Source organism: Bolinopsis microptera, chromosome 13 (assembly GCF_026151205.1).
Source record: "Bolinopsis microptera isolate Bmic1 chromosome 13, MBARI_Bmic_1.0, whole genome shotgun sequence".
Lineage (NCBI taxonomy): Eukaryota > Metazoa > Ctenophora > Tentaculata > Lobata > Bolinopsidae > Bolinopsis > Bolinopsis microptera.
The window spans coordinates 11,777,873-11,800,457 of NC_087084.1; the positions used below are offsets into that span (position 1 = coordinate 11,777,873).

At 39.4% G+C, this 22,585-nt stretch overlaps 2 protein-coding genes across 5 annotated transcripts in view; one reads left to right on the plus strand and one right to left on the minus strand.

Annotated features, from left to right (window-relative positions):
• Positions 1-22,585, minus strand: part of LOC134824899 (multiple epidermal growth factor-like domains protein 6) — a 97,224-nt gene that overhangs the window by 15,855 nt on the left and 58,784 nt on the right. The window lies entirely within an intron of this gene.
• On the plus strand, positions 12,677-14,846 carry LOC134824786 (zinc finger protein 436-like). The gene is made up of 2 exons (XM_063836761.1): positions 12,677-13,734; positions 13,819-14,846. The coding sequence occupies exons 1-2, from the start codon at positions 12,677-12,679 to the stop codon at positions 14,444-14,446; spliced, it is 1,686 nt and encodes a 561-aa protein (XP_063692831.1). The 3' UTR covers positions 14,447-14,846.

Here is a 22,585-nt window from a genome sequence, read left to right on the forward strand (position 1 = left end):
ACGATCAAATTGAGATTAACTAAACAGAAAGTGTTTCAACAGCCAACATCAAAAAGTTTCGTGGCAAAACGAGGAACAAAGATCGAAAGTTAGATTTTGCTACAGTTTCTCTGTCGAGAGATGACACCTGTTGAGCGTGATTGTACGATTAGTTTTGATTGAACTGGTGAAAAACGAAATGGCAACGATAACTGAATAGTGAATACTTATAGAGGATTTCATAGACCATATTGAATCTGTAAAAATCATGATTAGTCACCACCGCAGAGGATATTTAAAAACCTTATAATCATATTTGTGACTCGTGATTGGAGTAATTCATCCGTAAATGCTAAATTTCATTCATTCCTTGTCCGACTTATTAAATCGTCTCATCTCATCGGGTAATACCACTCACCTGACCCAGTGATTGTACCAGGCGTACCTCACTCCCTGGCAACAGCAAAACAAACCTATTCAACACCGAGACAGGAGTATTACTCTAATAAATCAAACTAATAATCGAGTTCTTAGAAATCTCGAAAGTTGAATATTTGGTTTTGTTGGATCTGTGCCATGCAAAATGGTCCACAGGAACTCCCTCAGACCAAGCCCAAGCCAATTGAATTATTTACAAATTTAGCAACACGAAATTATCCAAGGGTATGAATACCAAGTTGGAATGACATCAACGACATCCTTACAAAGTTACAACAATACAACTATTACGATTCAAGTGTGGTAGTTATTCAGATGGAAGTTTTGGAGGAGAAGTATGCCAACGACGTGAAGAATAACGGTAGTCTATCGAAGCGTGAGAATTATTTAACGTTTTAATGTAATTTATTAATGTGGTTGAGTTTGTAATATTTATATTATATATAACATGATAATATTAAGTCCTAGTTAATTTGCAGTTCTTCATAGAATTTGGAGTGGAGTTGGGGATGGAATTTGTAATGCACGTAGAAGGGTCGAACTTCTTAGACGTCAATCTCACAAGTGAAATTCTGTACATAATTATAAACTTTAAAAGGTGAAATCATGAACAACTGTTTCAGTTTGGCAAATATCATACGTACAAGCAATAATAACTGGTAACTCGGTAATCTGCCGATGCACATCTGGGGCACACCTCGGGCACACTCGGGCACACCTGGGGCACATCTCGGGCACATCTCGGGCAGAAAGCACACCTCGGGCACACCTCGGGCAGAACCGCCTGGGTGGTTTTGCCCAAGATGTGCCCGAGATATGCCCGAGATGTGCCCGAGATGTGCCCCAGGTGTGCCCCAGGTGTGCCCCAGGTGGTTCTGCCCGAGGTGTGCTTTTTGCCCGAGATGTGCCCGAGATGTGCCCCGGGTGTGCCCAAGTTCTTTTCCCAAGGTTTTCCAATTACCATGCCCGAATTTTGCCCGAGATGTGCCCGAGGTGTGCCCGAGGTGTGCCCCAGGTGGTTCTGCCCAAGGTGTGCCCGAGGTGTGCTTTCTGCCCGAGATGTGCCCGAGGTGTGCCCGAGGTGTGCCCGAGTTTGTGCCCGAGGTGTGCCCGAGGTGTGCCCCAGATGTGCATCGGCAGATTACCGAATTATCCACATAAATTAAATAATAAATAATGTCAACATACACTGAGGAGTACCTAAAGTTGAGGACTGATGACAACCTTGGATTAGTCATATGGGACTAATGGATGAACTATCGGATAAACTAATAACTTAAGGGGGGCACATACCATTCTCCTAAACAGATACTGTGGCCTGGTGATGACGAGCTTGGGATCCTTTCCTTAAATATTAGCTCTATTCAAAAAAATGTAAATCAAATTATCGACGACATTACCATGATTATGCGAAGTATGACATTATCAGCCTTAATGAAACCAATTGCAACATATCTAAAGTCTAAACTCGCAAACGATCTGAATGATTTACTTATCGAAGGTTTTCGTCCTCCAATTTACCAAGCCCCAATCAGAAAATCTTGCAAAGAAGGAGGCCTACTTATGTCAACAAACGGGTATGTAGCTCCTCAGATGATATCGAAAACTTAACTATGCATCAATACCCGAGTTTGTCTAGTGAATTCCTGATCACTAAGATCCGATCATGTAAAATGCTAAATAACACAGTTTTTTTAGTCAATGTTTACAAATCGTGACCTGCAATTCGTGACCTTAATTTACTCATCGGTAAGTTGAATTTCATGACGATCAATAAATTAAATAAACGTGACCTCAGACCTGCAATTCACGACCTTGCAAGCCAATAGCTGTGAACTTGTGAGAGGAATCCTCTTCTTACACAAATCTAATCAAATAAACTCATCAGACTGTTATGTTCACGCTCGGAATTTAGCAACCGGCCAGATATCCGGCTGAATCCGGATATCCGGCTGAATTCAATATCTGGTATGAAAAGTGGAGAAAAGTGGTTTTCAGAAAAACTGAAAAAATTTGTTCTTTTCGGTACTATTTTCGGTTCAAGTCATACTCGATACGTACCTCTCGTATCGAGATTCGAGAGCTCCCGTTTCCGAGCTCGTGTTGCCAAAGGGGAGGCCAGCCTTCCGAGATCGCATTACTAGGGGAAGCCTTGAGTCCAAAATTGTGTATCGAGGGGTGGGTGCGGACTTTGAAAAACCGAAAAAATATTTTTGGTTAATAATGAACAGAGTTATAGTTAATAGTAGTACAGTCAAATCCGTCTTAATTTAAGCCTTTGTCGGACAAAATTCGCAACAAAGCGATTTTAACGGGATATGGTCGGGAAAGGTCCCAGGAATCATTCCAGAGAGTTCCCAAAATTTTCGACTTCATGAAAATCCACAATCACCACTTTTTTTACCACTTTGGTTTTCTGCAAATAAATTTTCAAAATTTTTATAAAAATTAGTTCAATATTTTTTTAAAAATTAGTTCAATATACGTGGAATGTAATTGTGAACATTTGTCACGAAAACATATTTTTGAAACATTTTAAAATTTACTAATTTAATTACTAATTGATTAATATAATATAATTAAATAATTACTTTTGAAAAAGTTGTTCAAAATATTGAAAGTGAAAATGTTCAAAAAATGTATTAAAAATTAAAATTAGTTTATCAGACGTTTTACGTAATTATAAACATTTTTTTATCAGACTATATTTTTGAAATATTTGGAAAAAAATTACTAATAGTAATTATTTAATCAATTAATTAAATAATTTCTTTATTAAAAGTTGTTAAAAAAAGTTGTTCTTCTTTGTTTTCTAAACACAATGCTTTAAACTAGAATCTTCTAGGATATTCAGAACGTGACTTATTTGCGGAAAAGCAAAGTGGTAAAAAGGTGGTAAAAAAGTGGCAATTGTGGATTTGCTGAAGTCGAAAATTTTGGGAACTCTCTGGAATGATTTCTGGTGCCTGTCCCGACCATATCCCGTTAAAATCGCTTTGTTGCGAATTTTGTCCGACAAAAAGACGGATTTGACTGTACTACTATAACTATAGCATGAAACGTGGAGAAAAGTGGTTTTTGGCCCCTTGCACAGATTTTATGTGGCGGCGATGGCCCCCTGGCCCCCTCCCCCCTCTTCCTACACCCCTGTCAAAAACAATTAAAAAACTGCTTGATCAGATACGACAGTTGCACCCAATCGATATATTGAAATCCCTCCAATTATAATAAAAGCAAACTTTATTCAATAAAAAATCGTACGATCATAACGATGGACGCGAAGCTACGGAGAATTAATAGTTAGGTACCTATCTTTACCCTAGCAGAAACTCACAAAGTGAGTTATCGAGGATAATATGCGATTATTCAGGAATATATGCATTCTTCAGAGCGGACTGTAATATATATATAATATAATTGTGGGTGGCACTGGCGTCGTCTGCTTACAGTGCTCAATCGGCAAGCCGAGAGCTAGATACAAAATGAAACGACCGGTTGAGTCAGACAAATGTTTCAATCATGATACAAAACCATGATATCATCAGTGACAACTGAGGTATAGGAACTAAAATCAAAATTACAAAGCTAAAATTTAACATAAACAATCACTCGTGAAACAATACTAGGGGTGGTAGTATTGTTTCACGAGTGATTGTTTATGTTAAATTTTAGCTTTGTAATTTTGATTTTAGTTCCTATACCTCAGTTGTCACTGATGATATCATGGTTTTGTATCATGATTGAAACATTTGTCTGACTCAACCGGTCGTTTCATTTTGTATATATAATATATATATGTAATATAAATATAATACAGGGAACACAGTATTCGTCCGAATTTCATTTTTAGATTTTGCACATTTAATTATATAATGTAATTTTACTCCCTCCAAACGTTTATGGGAATCGTGCAGAAAGCCCAATAACGGTATCCTAGCACCCTGTCACGTGATTAGCGATTAGGTAATCATTGATTACCCAATCAAATCTAGAACCTTCTACGACATTCAGATTCAGAAGTCGTTTTATTAGCGGAGATTCAATGCGGTAAAAAAGTGGGAAATAGTGGCTATTCTTTAAAAATTTCGAGAATTGTACTAGTCCAAAATATTGAAAGTGAAAATGTTCACAAAATTTATTAAAATTAGTTCATCATACGTTTTACGTAATTATAAACATTTTTTATCAGACTATATTTTTGAAATATTTGGAAAAAATTTCTAATAGTAATTATTTAATCGATTAATTAAATAATTTCTTTATTAAAAGTCGTTAAAAAAAGTTTTTCTTCTTTGTTTTCTAACGCACACTGCTTTAAACTAGAATCTTTTTAGATATTCAGAAGTTGACTTATTTGCGGAAAATCAATGTGGTAAAAAGGTGGTAAACAAGACGTGGTAATTGTGGATTTTGCAAACACATTTGAAAAGCACAAGAATAATGCAAAATATTGAGGGGTCCGGTTAAGCTAAGTTAGGGATAATATATAGTGATATATACCCCCGAATGTCTATACTATATGTTATGAACATAATAACCTGGGGTCCCCAGATAATGGCAGTATTTGAGTTGGTTTACTGATCCTTATCATATCATATCTGTGTTTAAAAAATATATATTTTTCGGTAATCTGCCGATGCACATCTGGGGCACACCTCGGGCACACCTGGGGCACAAACTCGGGCACACCTCGGGCACACCTAGCGGCACAAACTCGTGCACACCTCGGGCACACCTGGCGCACAAAGCACACCTCGGGCACACCTCGGGCAGAACCACCTGGGCACATCTCGGGCACACCTCGGGCACACCTCGGGCAGAACCACTTGGGCACATCTCGGGCACACCTCGGGCAGAACCACCTGGGGCACATCTCGGGCAAAACCACCTGGGGCACGGTCATTCGGGCAATATGAATTATGGCTAGGCTACTAACCTCAATGATATCATTTACTACCTACTTATATTTGCGATAGTATTATACTAGTATTATACTATCGCAATATAATATATATGAGCAATATAATTTTCAGAGACACATATCTAATATATTTATTAACGAACAAGTGAAAAACACGATTGAACTGTCCATAACTGTACATAATAATTTCATTAAACTGTAAGCAATATATTACATAATCAATCTGTATATTTACAAAACTATTAAACACATTCTAATCAAAAATCCTACGCATCAACTGCGGGAGCTCCTGGTTAAAATATCTTCTGACGGAAGGGCCGGAGCGGGTCAGGTGGTTCCTTCTCAGCCAGAGGGCGATGAAGAGGGCTGAGGAGTCTCTTCGCGTCCTGTCATGTCCTCGTAGCATATGCCTCTTGGCGTGAAACCACATGCCCTCACATGTATTCGTATGAACACCGGTGACGGGGTCGACGAAGCCTCTGCTGTGGTTTACGACCAAGTGGGTGTAGCCGTGGTGTCGGAGGGCGTTGTACCCCTTCCACTTGTCGGTAAGGATGATAGTCCCAGGAGTGACGAGTTGCTTGATTAGACGAAGAAGAGTGTGGTGGTTCAGTTTGTTGTCTGTGCACTCCACCAAGAAGGTGGTGCCCCAGGTGGTTCTGCCTGAGGTGTGCCCGAGGTGTGCTTTGTGCCCGAGGTGTGCCCGAGGTATGCCCGAGGTGTGCCCGAGGTGTGCCCCAGGTGTGCCCGAGGTGTGCCCCAGATATACCCGAGATGTGCCCGAGATGTGCCCCGGGTGTGCCCAGGTTGTTTTCCCAAGGTTTCCCAATTACCATGCCCGAGGTGTGCCCGAGGTGTGCCCCAGGTGGTTCTGCCCGAGGTGTGCCCGAGGTGTGCTTTGTGCCCCAGGTATGCCCCAGGTGTGCCCGAGGTGTGCCCCAGGTGTGCCCGAGGTGTGCCCCAGATATACCCGAGATGTGCCCGAGATGTGCCCCGGGTGTGCCCAGGTTGTTTTCCCAAGGTTTCCCAATTACCATGCCCGAGGTGTGCCCGAGGTGTGCCCCAGGTGGTTCTGCCCGAGGTGTGCCCGAGGTGTGCTTTGTGCCCCAGGTATGCCCCAGGTGTGCCCGAGTTTGTGCCCCAGGTGTGCCCGAGGTGTGCCCCAGATGTGCATCGGCAGATTACCGAGTTACCGTGGAGTGATCTCATTTCATACTAATTCTCATCGTTTTTACCATATTAAGCTATATCCCTCCAATGGATCCTCTCGTAAAAGTTAAAATACCTCGTTTCAAGTTCAACAGTTTTTTCTGGTATGATCCGAGCGTGAACATAACAGTAGGATGATTTTATTTGATTAGATCTGTGTATGTAGAGGATTCCTCTCACATGAACTTGAAGGTATATTAGAGTATTAGTATTGCAGCTGCGGGTAATGTTCTATGTACATTATAGTATTATTACCTAGCATATAATATAAGTTACCAGTCTAGGCCAGATAATAAAAATATGCAATGATCGTCATGTCTCATGAAGATCAAATTACCGATGAGTAAATTAAGACTGACACTGGATAGTTTTGTCATTATTTGAATAAACTCCACGTATTGTGATTTATATCATATGTAGTTCTTGTACGCATAATTTATTTCTAGGAATATTTTTACAAATTTGTACTAGCAATATTGAGTGATTCGAGTGATTCAAGTGATTTAAGGTTCACCCTGATTTTTTTTGCGATTATTTGAACACAGAATCCACAGTTAGGTATATATTGAGATGATATTCATAGAGAATGTGTAGTATAGGCTTACCTTTCATATAAAGTTGGTTCCATTCAAAAATACTGATATTTGACAAATAAATGCGCCAAAATCTATCAAAATTGGTGCGTATGCCCAAATATGGTCATATGGTTTTTGGCTCATAACTCAGCCACTTTTTGTCCAATCTTGATAAAAATTCATATACAAGTTCAGGGAACCACTAGCTACAAGTAGAGCACCTAAAATCTCAGTTTTGGGCATTTTCAGGGTATTTGGCTAAATTGGGCCTAATTTGGACAAAATATGGGCGTGGCTGCCCCGCGGGCACCGTTTGGCGGTTGGGGTCCGGGACCCCCTCAAAAGTTTGGTCACCGTTTTTAGTTTGTTGGTCAACTGCTATCTCGAAAACAAGTTTCACAAAAAATCAGGGTGAACCCCCAAACACCTAAGAACTGGCTATGGGCCACAAAAAATAGAAAATTTGTACCTGGGAGGATATTTTAAACTTTATGGATTTGGGCCTACATATATTATCGGTCATAATTATCACAGACATTACGTTCACTCTAAAGACCTTAGCGTGAATAATTATGTACGTAACATTCGGCCCGTGAAAAGTTGTCCGTAATAATTATGACCGATAAGGTAATTACATTAACACAGTTGCACTCGGTTACAATGACCCTGTTATCACATCACATGGTGACATGTGTCACCTTGGTAACATAATACTACAAGACAATACCGCACCTATATATAGGTGCGAAATGAAGTTGACACTCACAGTTAGGGTGAAGAGCAGGTTTAGTTTAAGGGGGGGGGGGGGGGGGGGGGGTTCACCCTGATTTTTTTGTGAAACTTGGTTTCGAGATAGTAGTTGACCAACAAACTAGAACCGGTGACCGAACTTTTGAAGGGGTCCTAGACCCCAACCGCCAAACGGTGCCCGCGGGGCAGCCACGCCCATATTTGGTCCAAATTAGGTCCAATTTAGCCAAATAGCCTGAACATGCCCAAAAACCAGATTTTAGGTGCTTTACTTGTAGTTAGTGGTCCCCTGAACTCGTATAAGAATTTTCATTAATAGTAAGGGGAAAAGTGGCATTCCGTTGGATTTACATGTTCACAAGGATTTAGCAACGGAATATGGTAGTTAGAACCCCTACGAACATAATTAGACTTGTCACCAATTTTGTATCTCGACAGAAACACCACTTTTTACCACTTTTTACCACCTTTGTACCACCTTTCTGGTTTGCCAAATATCTTTAGTTGTGAACGTCGTAGAAGGCTGGAAATTAACCTAGAATGTTTATCTTATCAAGGAGTAAAACTTTTGTACAAAAAATTTTTACATCGGACAATCAGCTAATTGGATAATTACCAATTAGTTAATTACCAAAAAAAGTGAAAAATTTTTATTGGCTCAAAATGATTAAAATCGTTTGAAACACGGAGAAATGTAGTTTTTAGAAAAACTTCAAAACTTTTTCACTTACAAATTTTTTTCGAGACTTGGAAAAATTTCGAAAATTTGAAGAAAAAAAAATTTCCGCCAAAAGTGATAAAATTGCATGAAACGTGGATAAAAATGCTTTGCAGAAAAACTTCGAACCTTTTTAGATTGGGGAATACTAAAATCATCAATATTTGAAGTTGGAGTTCAGTAAATCTCGGCATATTTTAGTAATTAGGAATAGCTTAGCGGAAAGGGCTGAACCTGAAAAACGTTAACCACACAATATTAGAGTTTCATAACTAATTACAATACAGCTTTATCAAATTCCACATAAAGAAACAGCACAAAAGGACCGTTTAAGATCGAACCAATTTTACCTGCTGTATACTATCATTTTATTGATTTCAATGATCAAAACTTCTCTGTACCGTCAATCTTGCCAATCTATACCAGGTATCTGAATGTACCGGACCTCTTCTTTGCCTCTATAACAATTAGACCCAGTTGTGCAAGAAATGCGATTTCTCACAGGGGCTTCTTTTAACTGTGCACCTTTTGTCACTCTCGCAAGAGGCCCGGTATTATAGGGGGGTATAGGAAGTGTAAATATACCTTCCATCATCCACTGTGGCTTTTTTGTGTTGTGAATGCACATGCCGCTTCGTTTGCTATGCAAGATACCTCGAATAACCCGCATATGTCATTGCCAGGGTCGGGACAGAGCTGGAGATAGCATTGAGAGGTTGCTAGAAATAGCTAGACTTAGAATAAACTGGTGGTAGCTGGGTGGTGCTAGCATGGAGGTAGCAGAACGTAGCTACACGGGGTTTCATTGGAGTTGGTTATTTTAATTGCCAAAGAGTGCCGGAACTAAAGTTACTTAAGATTGCAGTTTAGGGGCAGTGCAAACCACGGTGGAGTCAGGGACACAGAGCTACAGTGCAACAGTGCAGGAGTACTGCAAAAGAACAATGCAAGTGATACAGTCTGCAACAGTAAAACGCCGAAGAAGGAGATAAGATTGTGGCTGCAGAAGAGGAGAAGAGCAGGAACCTGATTGTGTTTGGGTTGAAAGAAGAGGAGGAAGAAGAGATTCCTGCTCTGGTAACTGCATTTTTGGAAGAGGTGGGGTGAGAACTTAATTCCAAGCGACACGGTGGGCTGGAACCAATCAGGTACAGCTATCTGACCTATCAAGATCACCGTCCTGAGCTTTGTACCGCTACAATTGACCCCCTAACAATTGACCCCCCGACAATTGACCCCCTATGTAATTACACTGGCGTCAATTGTCGCAAAATCTAGGGCTTAGTACGACAATTGACCCCCCATGTAATTACACTGGAGTCAATTGATCGGGTTAGGGTCAGGGTCCTGGGTCAGGGTTAGGGTTAGGGTTAGGGTTAGGGTTAGGGTTAGGGTTAGGGTTAGGGTCCTGGGTCAGGGTCAGGGTCAGGGTCAGGGTCAGGGTCAGGGTCAGGGTCAGGGTCAGGGTCAGGGTCAGGGTCAGGATTAATTGTATTAAATTATATTTCCGGGGGTCAATTGTCGGAGGTCAATTGTCGGGGGTCAATTGTCGGGGGGTCAATTGTCGCCCACCCCTAAGCTTAACAGCCTTTCATCAGAATTTGATAGCTAGACTTTATTCTAAGTCTAGTTATTTCTAGCAACCTCTCAATGCTATCTCCAGCTCTATCCCGACCCTGGCAATGACATATGCGGGTTATTCGAGGTATCTTGCATAGCAAACGAAGCGGCATGTGCAATGTGCATTCACAACACAAAAAAGCCACAGTGGATGATGGAAGGTATATTTACACTTCCTATACCCCCCTATAATACCGGGCCTCTTGCGGGAGTGACAAAAGGTGCACAGTTAAAAGAAGCCCCTGTGAGAAATCGCATTTCTTGCACAACTGGGTCTAATTGTTATAGAGGCAAAGAAGAGGTCCGGTACATTCAGATACCTGGTATAGATTGGCAAGATTGACGGTACAGAGAAGTTTTGATCATTGAAATCAATAAAATGATAGTATACAGCAGGTAAAATTGGTTCGATCTTAAACGGTCCTTTTGTGCTGTTTCTTTATGTGGAATTTGATAAAGCTATATTGTAATTAGTTATGAAACTCTAATATTGTGTGGTTAACGTTTTTCAGGTTCAGCCCTTTCCGCTAAGCTATTCCTAATTACTAAAATATGCCGAGATTTACTGAACTCCAACTTCAAATATTGATGATTTTAGTATTCCCCAATCTAAAAAGGTTCGAAGTTTTTCTGCAAAGCATTTTTATCCACGTTTCATGCAATTCGATCACTTTTGGCGGAAATTTTTTTTTCAAATTTTCGAAATTTTTCCAAGTCTCGAAAAAAATTTGTGTAAGAGAAAAAGTTTTGAAGTTTTTCTAAAAACTACATTTCTCCGTGTTTCAAACGATTTTAATTATTTTGAGCCAATAAAAATTTTTCACTTTTTTTGGTAATTAACTAATTAGTAATTATCCAATTAGCTGATTGTCCGATGTAAAAATTTTTTGTACAAAAGTTTTACTCCTTGATAAGATAAACATTCTAGGTTAATTTCCAGCCTTCTACGACGTTCACAACTAAAGATATTTGGCAAACTAGAAAGGTGGTACAAAGGTGGTAAAAAGTGGTAAAAAGTGGTGTTTCTGTCGAGATACAAAATTGGTGACAAGTCTAATTATGTTCGTAGGGGTTCTAACTACCATATTCCGTTGCTAAATCCTTGTGAACATTTAAATCCAACGGAACCCTTAAATCGACCACTTTTCCCCTTACTATAAGATTGGACAAAAAAATAACCGAGTTATGAGCCAAAAACCATATGACCATATTTGGGCATACGCACCAAATTTGATCGATTTTGGCCCATAAATTGGTCAAATATCAATATTTTTTAATGAAACCAACTTTATATGGAAGGTAAGCATATACTACACATCCTCTATGATTATCAGCTCAGCATCTACCTAACTGTGGATTCTGTGTTCAAATAATCGCAAAAAATGAACAAAATCGTCCATATCTCAGTTCGCGATATTTGCGAAACTGATTTCGCTCAAAACAATTTTTACATGAAATTTTCGGAATCAATGTAGAATTGCATTTCGACCTTAAGTTTTGTATTGGAATTTTGAGTTAGGCCTTTAAAAAAATTTGGCGGCCATATTCTGAAAAATGCCAGGCAAATTTTGGAAATCAGTTTCGCAAATATCACGAACTGAGATATGGACGATTTTGTTCATTTTTTGCGATTATTTGAACACAGAATCCACAGTTAGGTAGATACTGCGCTGATAATCATAGAGGATGTGTAGTATATGCTTACCTTCCATATAAAGTTGGTTTCATTCAAAAATATTGATATTTGACCAATTTATGGGCCAAAATCGATCAAATTTGGTGCGTATGCCCAAATATGGTCATATGGTTTTTGGCTCCTAACTCGGTCATTTTTTGTCCAATCTTAATGAAAATTCATATACGAGTTCAGGGGACCACTAGCTACAAGTAAAGCACCTAAAATCTCAGTTTTGGGCATTTTCAGGGTATTTGGCTAAATTGGGCCTAATTTGGACAAAATATGGGCGTGGCTGCCCCGCGGGCACCGTTTGGCGGTTGGGGTCCGGGACCCCCTCAAAAGTTTGGTCACCGGTCCTAGTTTGTTGGTCAACTGCTATCTCGAAACAAAGTTTCACAAAAAAATCAGGGTGAACCCCCCCCCCCCCATCCCCCCCCCCCATCCCCCCCCCCCCCCCCCCTTAATGTTAAGAGGATTAAGTTTCATAGTTTGATAATAACAGCTTTACGTGACTTTATAATTAGTTAATTAGTATCAGCATAATCCGAATACCTGAAGTTGGACCTGTTTTAAATTTGGTAACCATACTCGCTTGTTTTCTATTTTCTGGGTTACTGCCGAAACTTTTTTAAAGCTTGTTTCTTCCTGATGTAACCAAAGCGAAAAGCTTTTCAAATAATCACTGAAATTTAGATCTCGAACTTATATCTTTATATTCATTTTGTTTTCTAGTGACGATTGTAACAGTGAAGAGGCAACCTCTCTACGGTCGTTAACGTTTTAGTAAAATGGAGCAGCAGACTGTACCAGACTTTAAAGATGAGATGAGGATGGAAGAAGAAAGTACTTCACCGGAATTGATCAAGACAGAGATTAAGCAGGAGGAAGATAAACTTCTTGTTAAATCAGAAGTGCATTCGAATGCAGTTTCTCAGTTGGATTATCCCAACCAGGAATCAGCATTGCAGTGGGTTCATCCCAATAAAAATGCTCACATTCGCTCTGAATGTTCCTACAATGCAAGATGCAAAGATGAGATGAAGATGGAAGAAGAAAGTACTTCACCGGAATTGATCAAGACAGAGATTAAGCAGGAGGAAGATAAACTTCTTGTTAAATCAGAAGTGCATTCGAATGCAGTTTCTCAGTTGGATTATCCCAACCAGGAATCAGCATTGCAGTGGGTTCATCCCAATAAAAATGCTCACATTCGCTCTGAATGTTCCTACAATGCAAGATGCAAAGATGAGATGAAGATGGAAGAAGAAAGTACTTCACCGGAATTGATCAAGACAGAGATTGAGCAGGAGGAAGATAATTTTCTTGTTAAATCAGAAGTGCATTCGAATGCAGTTTCTCAGTTGGATCATCCCAACCAGGAATCAGCATTGCTTTGCTACCAGTGGGTTCATCCTAATGAAAATGCTCACATTCGCTCTGAATGTTCCTACAATGCAAGCAAAAAAACAGCTTCAGTTTTACATCAGCGGACTCATTCCGAAGAAAAACCGTATAAATGCTCTGAATGTTCCTACAGTGCGAGCGTAAAACAAATCTTAGTTCGCCATCAGATGACTCATACCGGTAAAAAACCATATAAATGCTCTGAATGTTCCTACAGTGCAAGCCAAAAATCACACCTAGTTCGCCATCAGACAACTCATACCGGTGAAAAACCGTTCAAATGCTCTGAATGTTCCTACAGTACAAGCGTAAAACAAATCTTAGTTCGCCATCAGATGACTCATACCGGTGAAAAACCATATAAATGCTCTGAATGTTCCTACAGTTCAATCCAAAAATCACACCTAGTTCGCCATCAGTGGTCTCATACCGGCGAAAAACCGTTTAAATGCTCTGAATGTTCCTTTAGTACTGGCTGGAAATCAGCCCTGGTTTCCCATCAGATGGTTCACACCGGTGAAAAACAGTATAAATGCTCTGAATGTTCCTACAGTTCAAGCCGAAAATCACACCTAATTAACCATCAGATGACTCATACCGGTGAAAAACAGTATAAATGCTCTGAATGTTCCTACAGTGCTCACTGGAAATCAACCCTGATTTTCCATCAGCGGACTCATACCGGTAAAAAACCGTTTAAATGCTCTGAATGTTCCTACAGTTTAAACCGAAAATCAAACCTAGTTAACCATCAAATGACTCATACCAGTGAAAAACCGTACAAATGCTCTGAATGTTCCTACAGTTCAGGCCGAAAATCACACCTAATTAACCATCAGAACACGCATACCAGTGAAAAACAGTATAAATGCTTTGAATGTCCCTTTAGTACTGGCTGGAAATCAGCCCTGGCTTGCCATCAGATGACTCATACCGGTGAAAAACAGTATAAATGCTTTGAATGTTCCTACAGGTCAAACCGAAAATCAAACCTAGTTTACCATCAGATAAATCATACCAGAGAAAGCCCGTATAAATGCTCTGAATGTTCCTACAGTACAAACCGAAAATCAAGCCTAGTTAACCATCAGATGGCTCATACATACTTTGCTTGCGCGGTTTTGCAACGCCTTTGTTCCTCTGTAAAATGCTAACAGTAACAATTTTAATCGACCAGCCCTCCACAACCTGGAGAAGGAGACCGCCAAGAGGAACTCTGTTTATGCCTAGTGATTCAGCTAAGTCAAACTATCATAATATGCACTACCGAAGTTTACACAATGATACTCGTTTTGAAGATTACTTAAAGCTCTCAGACCAGTTTCCCACCCCCAGTGGTTACAGAGCTCAGTCGACTAAAGCCGGGAAGAACAAGCACAGCACTACAGAACTAGCCGGACAGAACACAGGAAACTGCACACACAGTGCAGAACTGATTGTGATAACACGAAGTCCCGACAAGATGACGGAGGACACTGCAATTACATCCACAAACACTACAAACTACTTGAACTTCCGGGCAGCCCCACTAAATACAAACACTAACTTGAACTTCCGGGCAGCCCTTTTGAATATGTTAAATGCGAATGTGTACTTGAAATCATACTGTATATTAATATATATACATATCACCGGAGACTCGCGGGCGGAACAAAATATTGCACGCGCACGCGCGTGCAATATTTCATATGTCCCCGAGGGCGCTAGCCCGAGGAGGACATATTTTCGTATAGCACGGAGGGCCCATCGGGCCCGAGTGCTATACGATTTTTCCGCCCGCGGGTCGAGGTGATGTGGATTATATCCACCAGCGGGCGTATTACAGTTAATATATAATTTTATAAATAAACAATGGAGCTTGTATAAAAGTCAACTCTAGAAAAGGTCGCCACTAATTGTTGTAACCATGGTAACACGTCACGTGTTCAATGTAAGCCAATCATAAAGGGATGTGTCGTATATATAGGGGCTGGAGATGCACTGCATTCCTGGGCCGTGGGAATAATGAATGTAATGTCAGTGACGATGAATATCAATAATATAGGGGGATTATAGTGCTGATGTGTATTATGTAGTGTGTTATAATAACTTTGATATAAATCAAAGTATCATGTCATCTGCTCACGAGCTGCATGAGCAGCCCTACCGGACACAAAAATAAAATGTATTATATAGTTGCAGTGTAATAAGGAATTTCACATGGAGACGATACAGAAACTGAAAATATTTTAGAGAACTCCGGGCTATATTGCTACTAGTCAAATTAAATGTCACTTGTTAGCGGGCTATATCATGAGCGGGCTGTAGAGATATCGGGCCCTTTGACAGCGGGCTGGTGAGAGCCCGCTATGCGAAAAAGCGCACGCTGGTGGATATATATACATATCACCGGAGACTCGCGGGCGGAACAAAATATTGCACGCGCACGCGCGTGCAATATTTCATAGGATACAAGGATACAAGGATACAAGGATACAAAAGTGATAATTATTTTATTGAGTTCACAATAGTTATAATTCTGAAATAATTTAAGTTACACACTTCTAATCATTTACAAATGTGTAGGGATAAAATAGAAATGTTATAATATAATGCTATTTTCTTTAAGTAAATCAAATTTGTATGGTTCATGAGTTTATTTTGATTAACTAGAGCATTATGCACTTGCCAGTATTTGAGTGGAAATCTGGGCTCTTATAATAGGCTGTATATTGTTCGTTCACAGAGAGAATTGAATGGATTGCTCTTGCTGTGGCAGTAAATTTGGTAGGATCTAGATTTTTGTTGGAGAGCAGACCGGCTAGGTCAGTGATGTTTTGGGGATAAAAGTTGAATTTTTCCCTAACTGAGGAGTAAAGCAAACAGTCAATTAATACATGGCTTTCGTCCTCGATAGGTTTGAGCCCTTTACTGAAAAAGCAGTAAGTGCACCAACGTTCTTCTCTTGGTACAAGAGGGGTTTCGTATCTGCCCCTTTCAACGTAGAGGTTGTGGCAGCTGATACGAAACCTTGTCAAGCTTTTTCGAAAATCAGGTACTTTGATTATTCGTAGGTATGCCTCTGGTTCAAAATCATGTTTAATTAAGTTATAGAATTCTAGTTTTGTAGTACAGTCAAATCCGTCTTTTTGTCGGACAAAATTCGCAACAAAGCGATTTTAACGGGATATGGTCGGGACAGGTCCCAGGAATCATTCCAGAGAGTTCCCAAAATCCTCGACTTCAGGAAAATCCACAGTTACCACTTTTTTACCACCTTTTTACCACTTTGGTTTTCCGCAAATAAGTCACGTTCTGAATATCCTAGAAGATTCTAGTTTAAAGCATTGTGTTTAGAAAACAAAGAAGAACAACTTTTTCTTTAACAACTTTTTCAAAAATAAATTATTTAATTAATTAATTAAATAATTAATAAATTTTCAAATATTTCAAAAATAAATTTTCATAAAAAATGTTCACAGTTACATTCCACGTATATTGAACTAATTTTTATGAAAATTTTCACTTACAATATTTTGGACTTGTAAAATTTTCGAAATTTGTAAATAAAAACCACTATTTACCACTTTTTACCACATCGAATCTCCGCTAATAAAACGACTTCTGAATGTCGTAGAAGGTTCTAGATTGAACCAATGTGTTAAAAATATAAAAGAGAACAACTTTTTATTCGACAACCTTTGGATTAGATAATTAATTAATTAGTTAATTCGATTATTAAACAAATATTCAAAAATTATACAAATTATTTTTGATCAAAATATTTTAAAATTACATATCACGAATAATTAACAAATTTTCATTAATTTAATCGGGAAATCGAAGTAGTACTTTATATAACCATATATACTAGATAAGAGTCTAACTTATGAGTCCTCAGCTGGCACATTGGTGCAATTGGATCCTGACATTTGAGGAAGGTTGATCCACAATGTATTCCTGCTTTTCTGCATGAACAAGCATTGCCACAACCTGACTTTAAACAGTTGCAACTGATTTTTTGAATGAGCTTTTTCGGAGCTGTACTCATAAGAGTGGTCACTGGTACATGTGTCCCATTGTTCTGAATAATTTGTTCATCTTCCATCCCCAGCTTATCGGATCTAGGTCATTCTCATCCCACGCCTGCAGCTGATGGTAAACACGATAATAATGTTGTTCAGCTGCCCCAGATGTTGGCAGGAGCTGTTCGCACTTGATGTCTGCTGTTAAAGATTGCGACTTCTGTTCAAGACCTGAAAGTCTAGCTTCATCTAGTGATCTCTTGGTGGTGAGAAACAGTAGGTGGTCAAATGCAAAGTGTTTTGTCATGTGCAGTAAAATGACAAGCAAATCAGTATCATCACCAATTACAGAAACATCAACTTGATTAGACCTGTAGACCACTCAACTGCCTCTCTGCAAATCAAAACATCTGCAAAACGATGTGCGAAACGGATTGAAAATGACGAAGTTATCAAGCAATTTGTTTATCTCGTTAGCGAAATTGATTGGGTTATCAATGATTACCTAATCGCTTATCAAGTGACAGGGTGCTACGATACCGTAATTGGGCTTTCTGCACGATTTCTGTGCCACGCTTTCACTGGATCAGACACCACCAGTCGGATCCACGGAGTTGGTAAGGATCGGCTATTCAGAACGATTCCGATAGTGGGAATCTAGTGCACTAAGCTACGGAGAAAGTCACGTGACATTTTTGGGCGAGCGAATTAGTAACTTAGTAAGAGCCTAACGTATGTGTACTATACCAACTTACCCTGTCTGTAATCCGGTTTGAGGATTCATCATTTGGTGCGATCTCTACGTTACAGAATGAAAATTTGTTTAAACTGTGTTCGTGGACTAAAGATGGTCCTGCCTCATTTACAACGGACTCCTCTTCATTGGCCGATATAATAGTTAATAGCACTATGTTTACAGTATGCACTGAAGGGGTATCCTAGGAAGTTTCTTGAACTTTTAACAGGTACCCCTCCTCATTTAACCCTCAATTAAGTTTCCTATCATTCGGTTGAGTCGACCGTTGAGATCGCATAGATCCAATGGATCCTTAGCTACTCCCTAGACTAGGTGACACTGGGATTCGAACCCTGAACCTTCTGCGCAGAAGGCGGATGCTCTAACCGCTAGGCTAGATATGAATCTTTGGAACTGGTCTATGGTCACTGTCTGCAATAATACACACAAGACGTCACTCTGAGCTGAATCAGTCATGCCGTTGTACTGCCGTTTAATTTCGTTCAGTGACCAGGGGTTGTTGATCCAACCTGTGGTGCGTTGATTTGTTTATTTATACAAGGTATAAGAGGCGTCAGGATAAAGAATAGGACCTCTTAAAGCTATTCACCGAAACTAACTCCTTATTTGCCTGGTGAATTAAAACATTGTATTGGTTAAAAATGCCTCTAGTTGCGCTCTCCGCTGAAATCAAACTTAAAAGTAAAACGGTAAAAACATATTACTATTATTGTATATTAATTGACAGCTACTAACATAGAATCTGCACGCGTACAGTATCAGGCACACGATGTGTTCTTCTTTTGTCAAAATATTAACTATTTCGTGTGATTTTAGTCCTCGATTTTTAGCAGATTCAACTTTTTTAGGAAGAGAAGCAAACAAACCAGTTTAAAAATTCAGTTAAGCACAACACTAAGTCGAGAGATATGATGTGTAAATAGTTATAAGCTATAATAGTATCGTACAAATTTGGATATTTTACCGTTTATTCCATTTATCTGGATTTTTTAAATCTGTTATCTTATCTATGTGACGGTGTATGTTCTGTTATTTAAGTAAATTCATTTTACGTTTTACGTCACGGCAAATGTTTTTGATAAAAATTATATTTTGAAATTTTTAAAAATTTAATTATTATTTAATTAATAAATCAATTAATTATCTAATCCAAAGATTGTCAGATAAAAAGTTGTTATCTTTTATATTTTGAACACATTGGTTCAATCTAGAACCTTCTGCGACATTCAGAAGTCGTTTTATTAGCGGAGATTCAATGTGGTAAAAAGTGGTAAATAATTGGTTTTTCTTAACAAATTTCGAAAATTTTACAAGTCCAAAATATTGTAAGTCCAAAATTTTCAAAATTTTCATAAAAATTAGTTCAATATACGTGGAATGTAATTGTGAACATTCTTTATGAAAATGTATTTTTGAAATATTTGAAAATTTATTAATTATTTAATTAATTAATTAAATAATTTATTTTTGAAAAAGTTGTTAAAGAAAAAGTTGTTCTTCTTTGTTTTCTAAACACAATGCTTTAAACTAAAATCTTCTAGGATATTCAGAACGTGACTTATTTGCGGAAAACCAAAGTGGTAAAAAGGTGGTAAAAAAGTGGTAATTGTGGATTTTCCTGAAGTCGAGGATTTTGGGAACTCTCTGGAATGATTCCTGGGACCTGTCCCGACCATATCCCGTTAAAATCGCTTTGTTGCGAATTTTGTCCGACAAAGGCTTAAATTAGGACGGATTTGACTGTACTATTGGTGAGGAGGCCTTGGCAGATTTCCAGGTATTCACGAATTCTTCCCTCATATTATGACTGATTTGGGTGGAGATATGATATGTCCCCGAGGGCGCTAGCCCGAGGAGGACATATTTTCGTATAGCACGGAGGGCCCATCGGGCCCGAGTGCTATACGATTTTTCCGCCCGCGGGTCGAGGTGATGTGGATTATATCCACCAGCGTGAGCTTTTTCTTACAGATATTAGTTTTTTTTTATATCGGGTATATCCATGACTATGAGCGGGCGCTTCTCAAGTGTAGTTGTAATGCCACTAATTAGATGATCATTTACTAAGTTTTATAAATGTAAATATATCCACAATGTAATATATATCCACAAGTGGGCGTTTATCACGAAGCTTCAGTTTCCAACAATCACAGCAAATTAATGTACAATATTTCAGAAATTTTACGAGAAAATCATGTTGCTTTTAGTTTAAGATGTTATAGAACAGGCCAAAATGACTGACTATAGAACGAAAAACCGGCCGCTATCAAACAATGTTTCAGCTCATTGTTTCATGTACATATAATTTTATTGTAAACAATCAAAATATAGGCCCTCTCTCCCTCTCTCCCTCATCTCCTTATATCCTTCTCTCCCTCTCTCACTCTCTCACTCTCTCCCTATCTTCCTTTCTCCTTTTCCCACTCTCCTTACCTCCCTCTCTCCCTCTATCCCCCTCTCTTTATCTTCATCTCTCCTCATCTCCCTCTCTCCTCCTCTCCCTCTCTTTCTCTCCCTCTCTACTTCTCTACCTCTCTCCCTCCCTGGAACCAGAACAAACACCGCCAGTCGCCACAGAGCAGCTGCTACTACCACGTGAGTTGTCATTATCAGTTACCAGGGTAACCAAGGTTACCCAGGTTACCAGTTACTAGAGTTTCTGTAGCAGCTACTGAGTGACTGGACAATCAAAAGTAGTAACCCAGAGAGCTCGAGATCACAGTCTGATCATGGACAATGGACATTGAATATGAAAGTTAAAGATCAAATTTATAACATCAATTTAAATGGCAGTTTCAAAACAAAAACAGGGCAAAATATCTTTTGGGAACACAATAGAATAACACGTAAAATGTCGGCCTAAATTTCAAGGTTTATCAACTGAAATAGTGAACTGAAAATGGTAAACACAAAACAATTATCGATACTAATGGATATCACAGGCTTAGACTTAACGTCTCCACGAATTTGGTAACCATAGTAACAGTGTGTCACGTGTTAATTATGAGCCAATCATGGCAATCTGCGTGAAAACTGATATATCATCCGATATAACATAAGGTGAGCTCACAGTTCAGAGTTGATACATTCTTTAAATCCACATATTGCCGTGGGAACTATTAAAGTGTACTGTGTAGTGTGTAAGTGTGGATCAATAACACTGTTCAGTGTTCAGATTTCATGTCATCTGCTCACGAGATGTATCATCAGCGAGATGTATCATCAGGAGACGATACAGAAACTGAAAATATTTTAGAGAACTCCGGGCTATATTGCTACTGGTCAAATTAAATGTCACTTGTTAGCGGGCTATATCATAAGCGGGCTGTAGAGATATCGGGCCCTTTGACAGCGGGCTGGTGAGAGCCCGCTATGCGAAAAAGCGCACGCTGGTGGATATATCAATATATCCGTTTGTATTATAGTACTGCTATTATAACTATATGTTATTACATCACACAAAATCGCACTAAAAGCTCCAATTTCACACACTTACACCGCCTGTCTGCTCAAGATTTATTTTGTTCTTTATACAGCAAAATATGTGTCAATGAAGGCAAAAGTCAAGAATTCGGGCGGAGTGTGGCCGCAGTCTCGCCACCCGGAGGTCTAGCGCGTACCATTGCACCACCGTCCTGGGTAACTGATAAGAAAAACAGCACCTCATATTCCAGCACTCCTCTTACTAGCATTTCCGGGAGTGTGAGCTGCTGCTATACACGACATGTATCCCAAAATATACATGATCCAAGTTATACACTGTGTGAGAGTTATATCTTGCAAAACTCAATAAATGTTGAACTGCTTAGACTAATATTCTTTTTCCCCCTAGTTGCTGCTGTCATCGAAAATGAGAAAAGAGACAAGAACAGTGCCAACAACTCAACGAAAGAATCAACATCTGCAGGGAGGAACTCATCTATATCCGGAAGGAGGCCCCTGCGACCGCGCTCTGCTATTAACAATAGCAACTCGTCGTCAAATGGTGATGGAGGAGACGATGAAGACGAGGGATTTAGACGGGAGAAGCTGAAAACGCGGTGCGAAAACGATGCAGTAGCCCCTTGCCGTACTTCAACCGAATTAACGAAGGAAGGAATCGATGAAAATGATGACAGTTTAAAAGTAGATTTGACAAACGACCTACACGATAAAAGAGATCAGTGGACTCCTTTACCACTACCTGTTAATTCTACCTATATCAACCAATAGTAGAGGCTCTTACGGGCAAATAAGGCACTCTTCTGATGGAGCCCCTAGGCTCCTGGGATGATTGTTTTATGGACTAGTAATTAGTGCCGCATCGATAGCCGATCTCAGATGCCACTATGGAGGCTGTATGGCCATGTGCTGACGGTTATTTGCTTTTTCCCGCGCACCTTGCTAAATCACAAAGTTAACGCTCGAATTTGATTTCAAAATATTCACACAACTTCTAGATACCTACTTGACACTATTACCTAGCCAGATTTACCTCTGTTGCTTATCTCTTGGTGTTATGACCATTCAAAGTTTCAGATTATCACGTGACA

What these genes read in the sequence shown, in the direction of transcription:
- LOC134824786 (XM_063836761.1), top strand. Translation starts at nt 12,677, where the DNA reads ATGGAGCAGCAGACTGTACCAGACTTTAAAGATGAGATGAGGATGGAA. An exon ending in TCTCATACCGGCGAAAAACC is followed by an intron (nt 13,735 to 13,818) that starts GTTTAAATGCTC and finishes CGGTGAAAAACA; the next exon opens with GTATAAATGCTCTGAATGTT.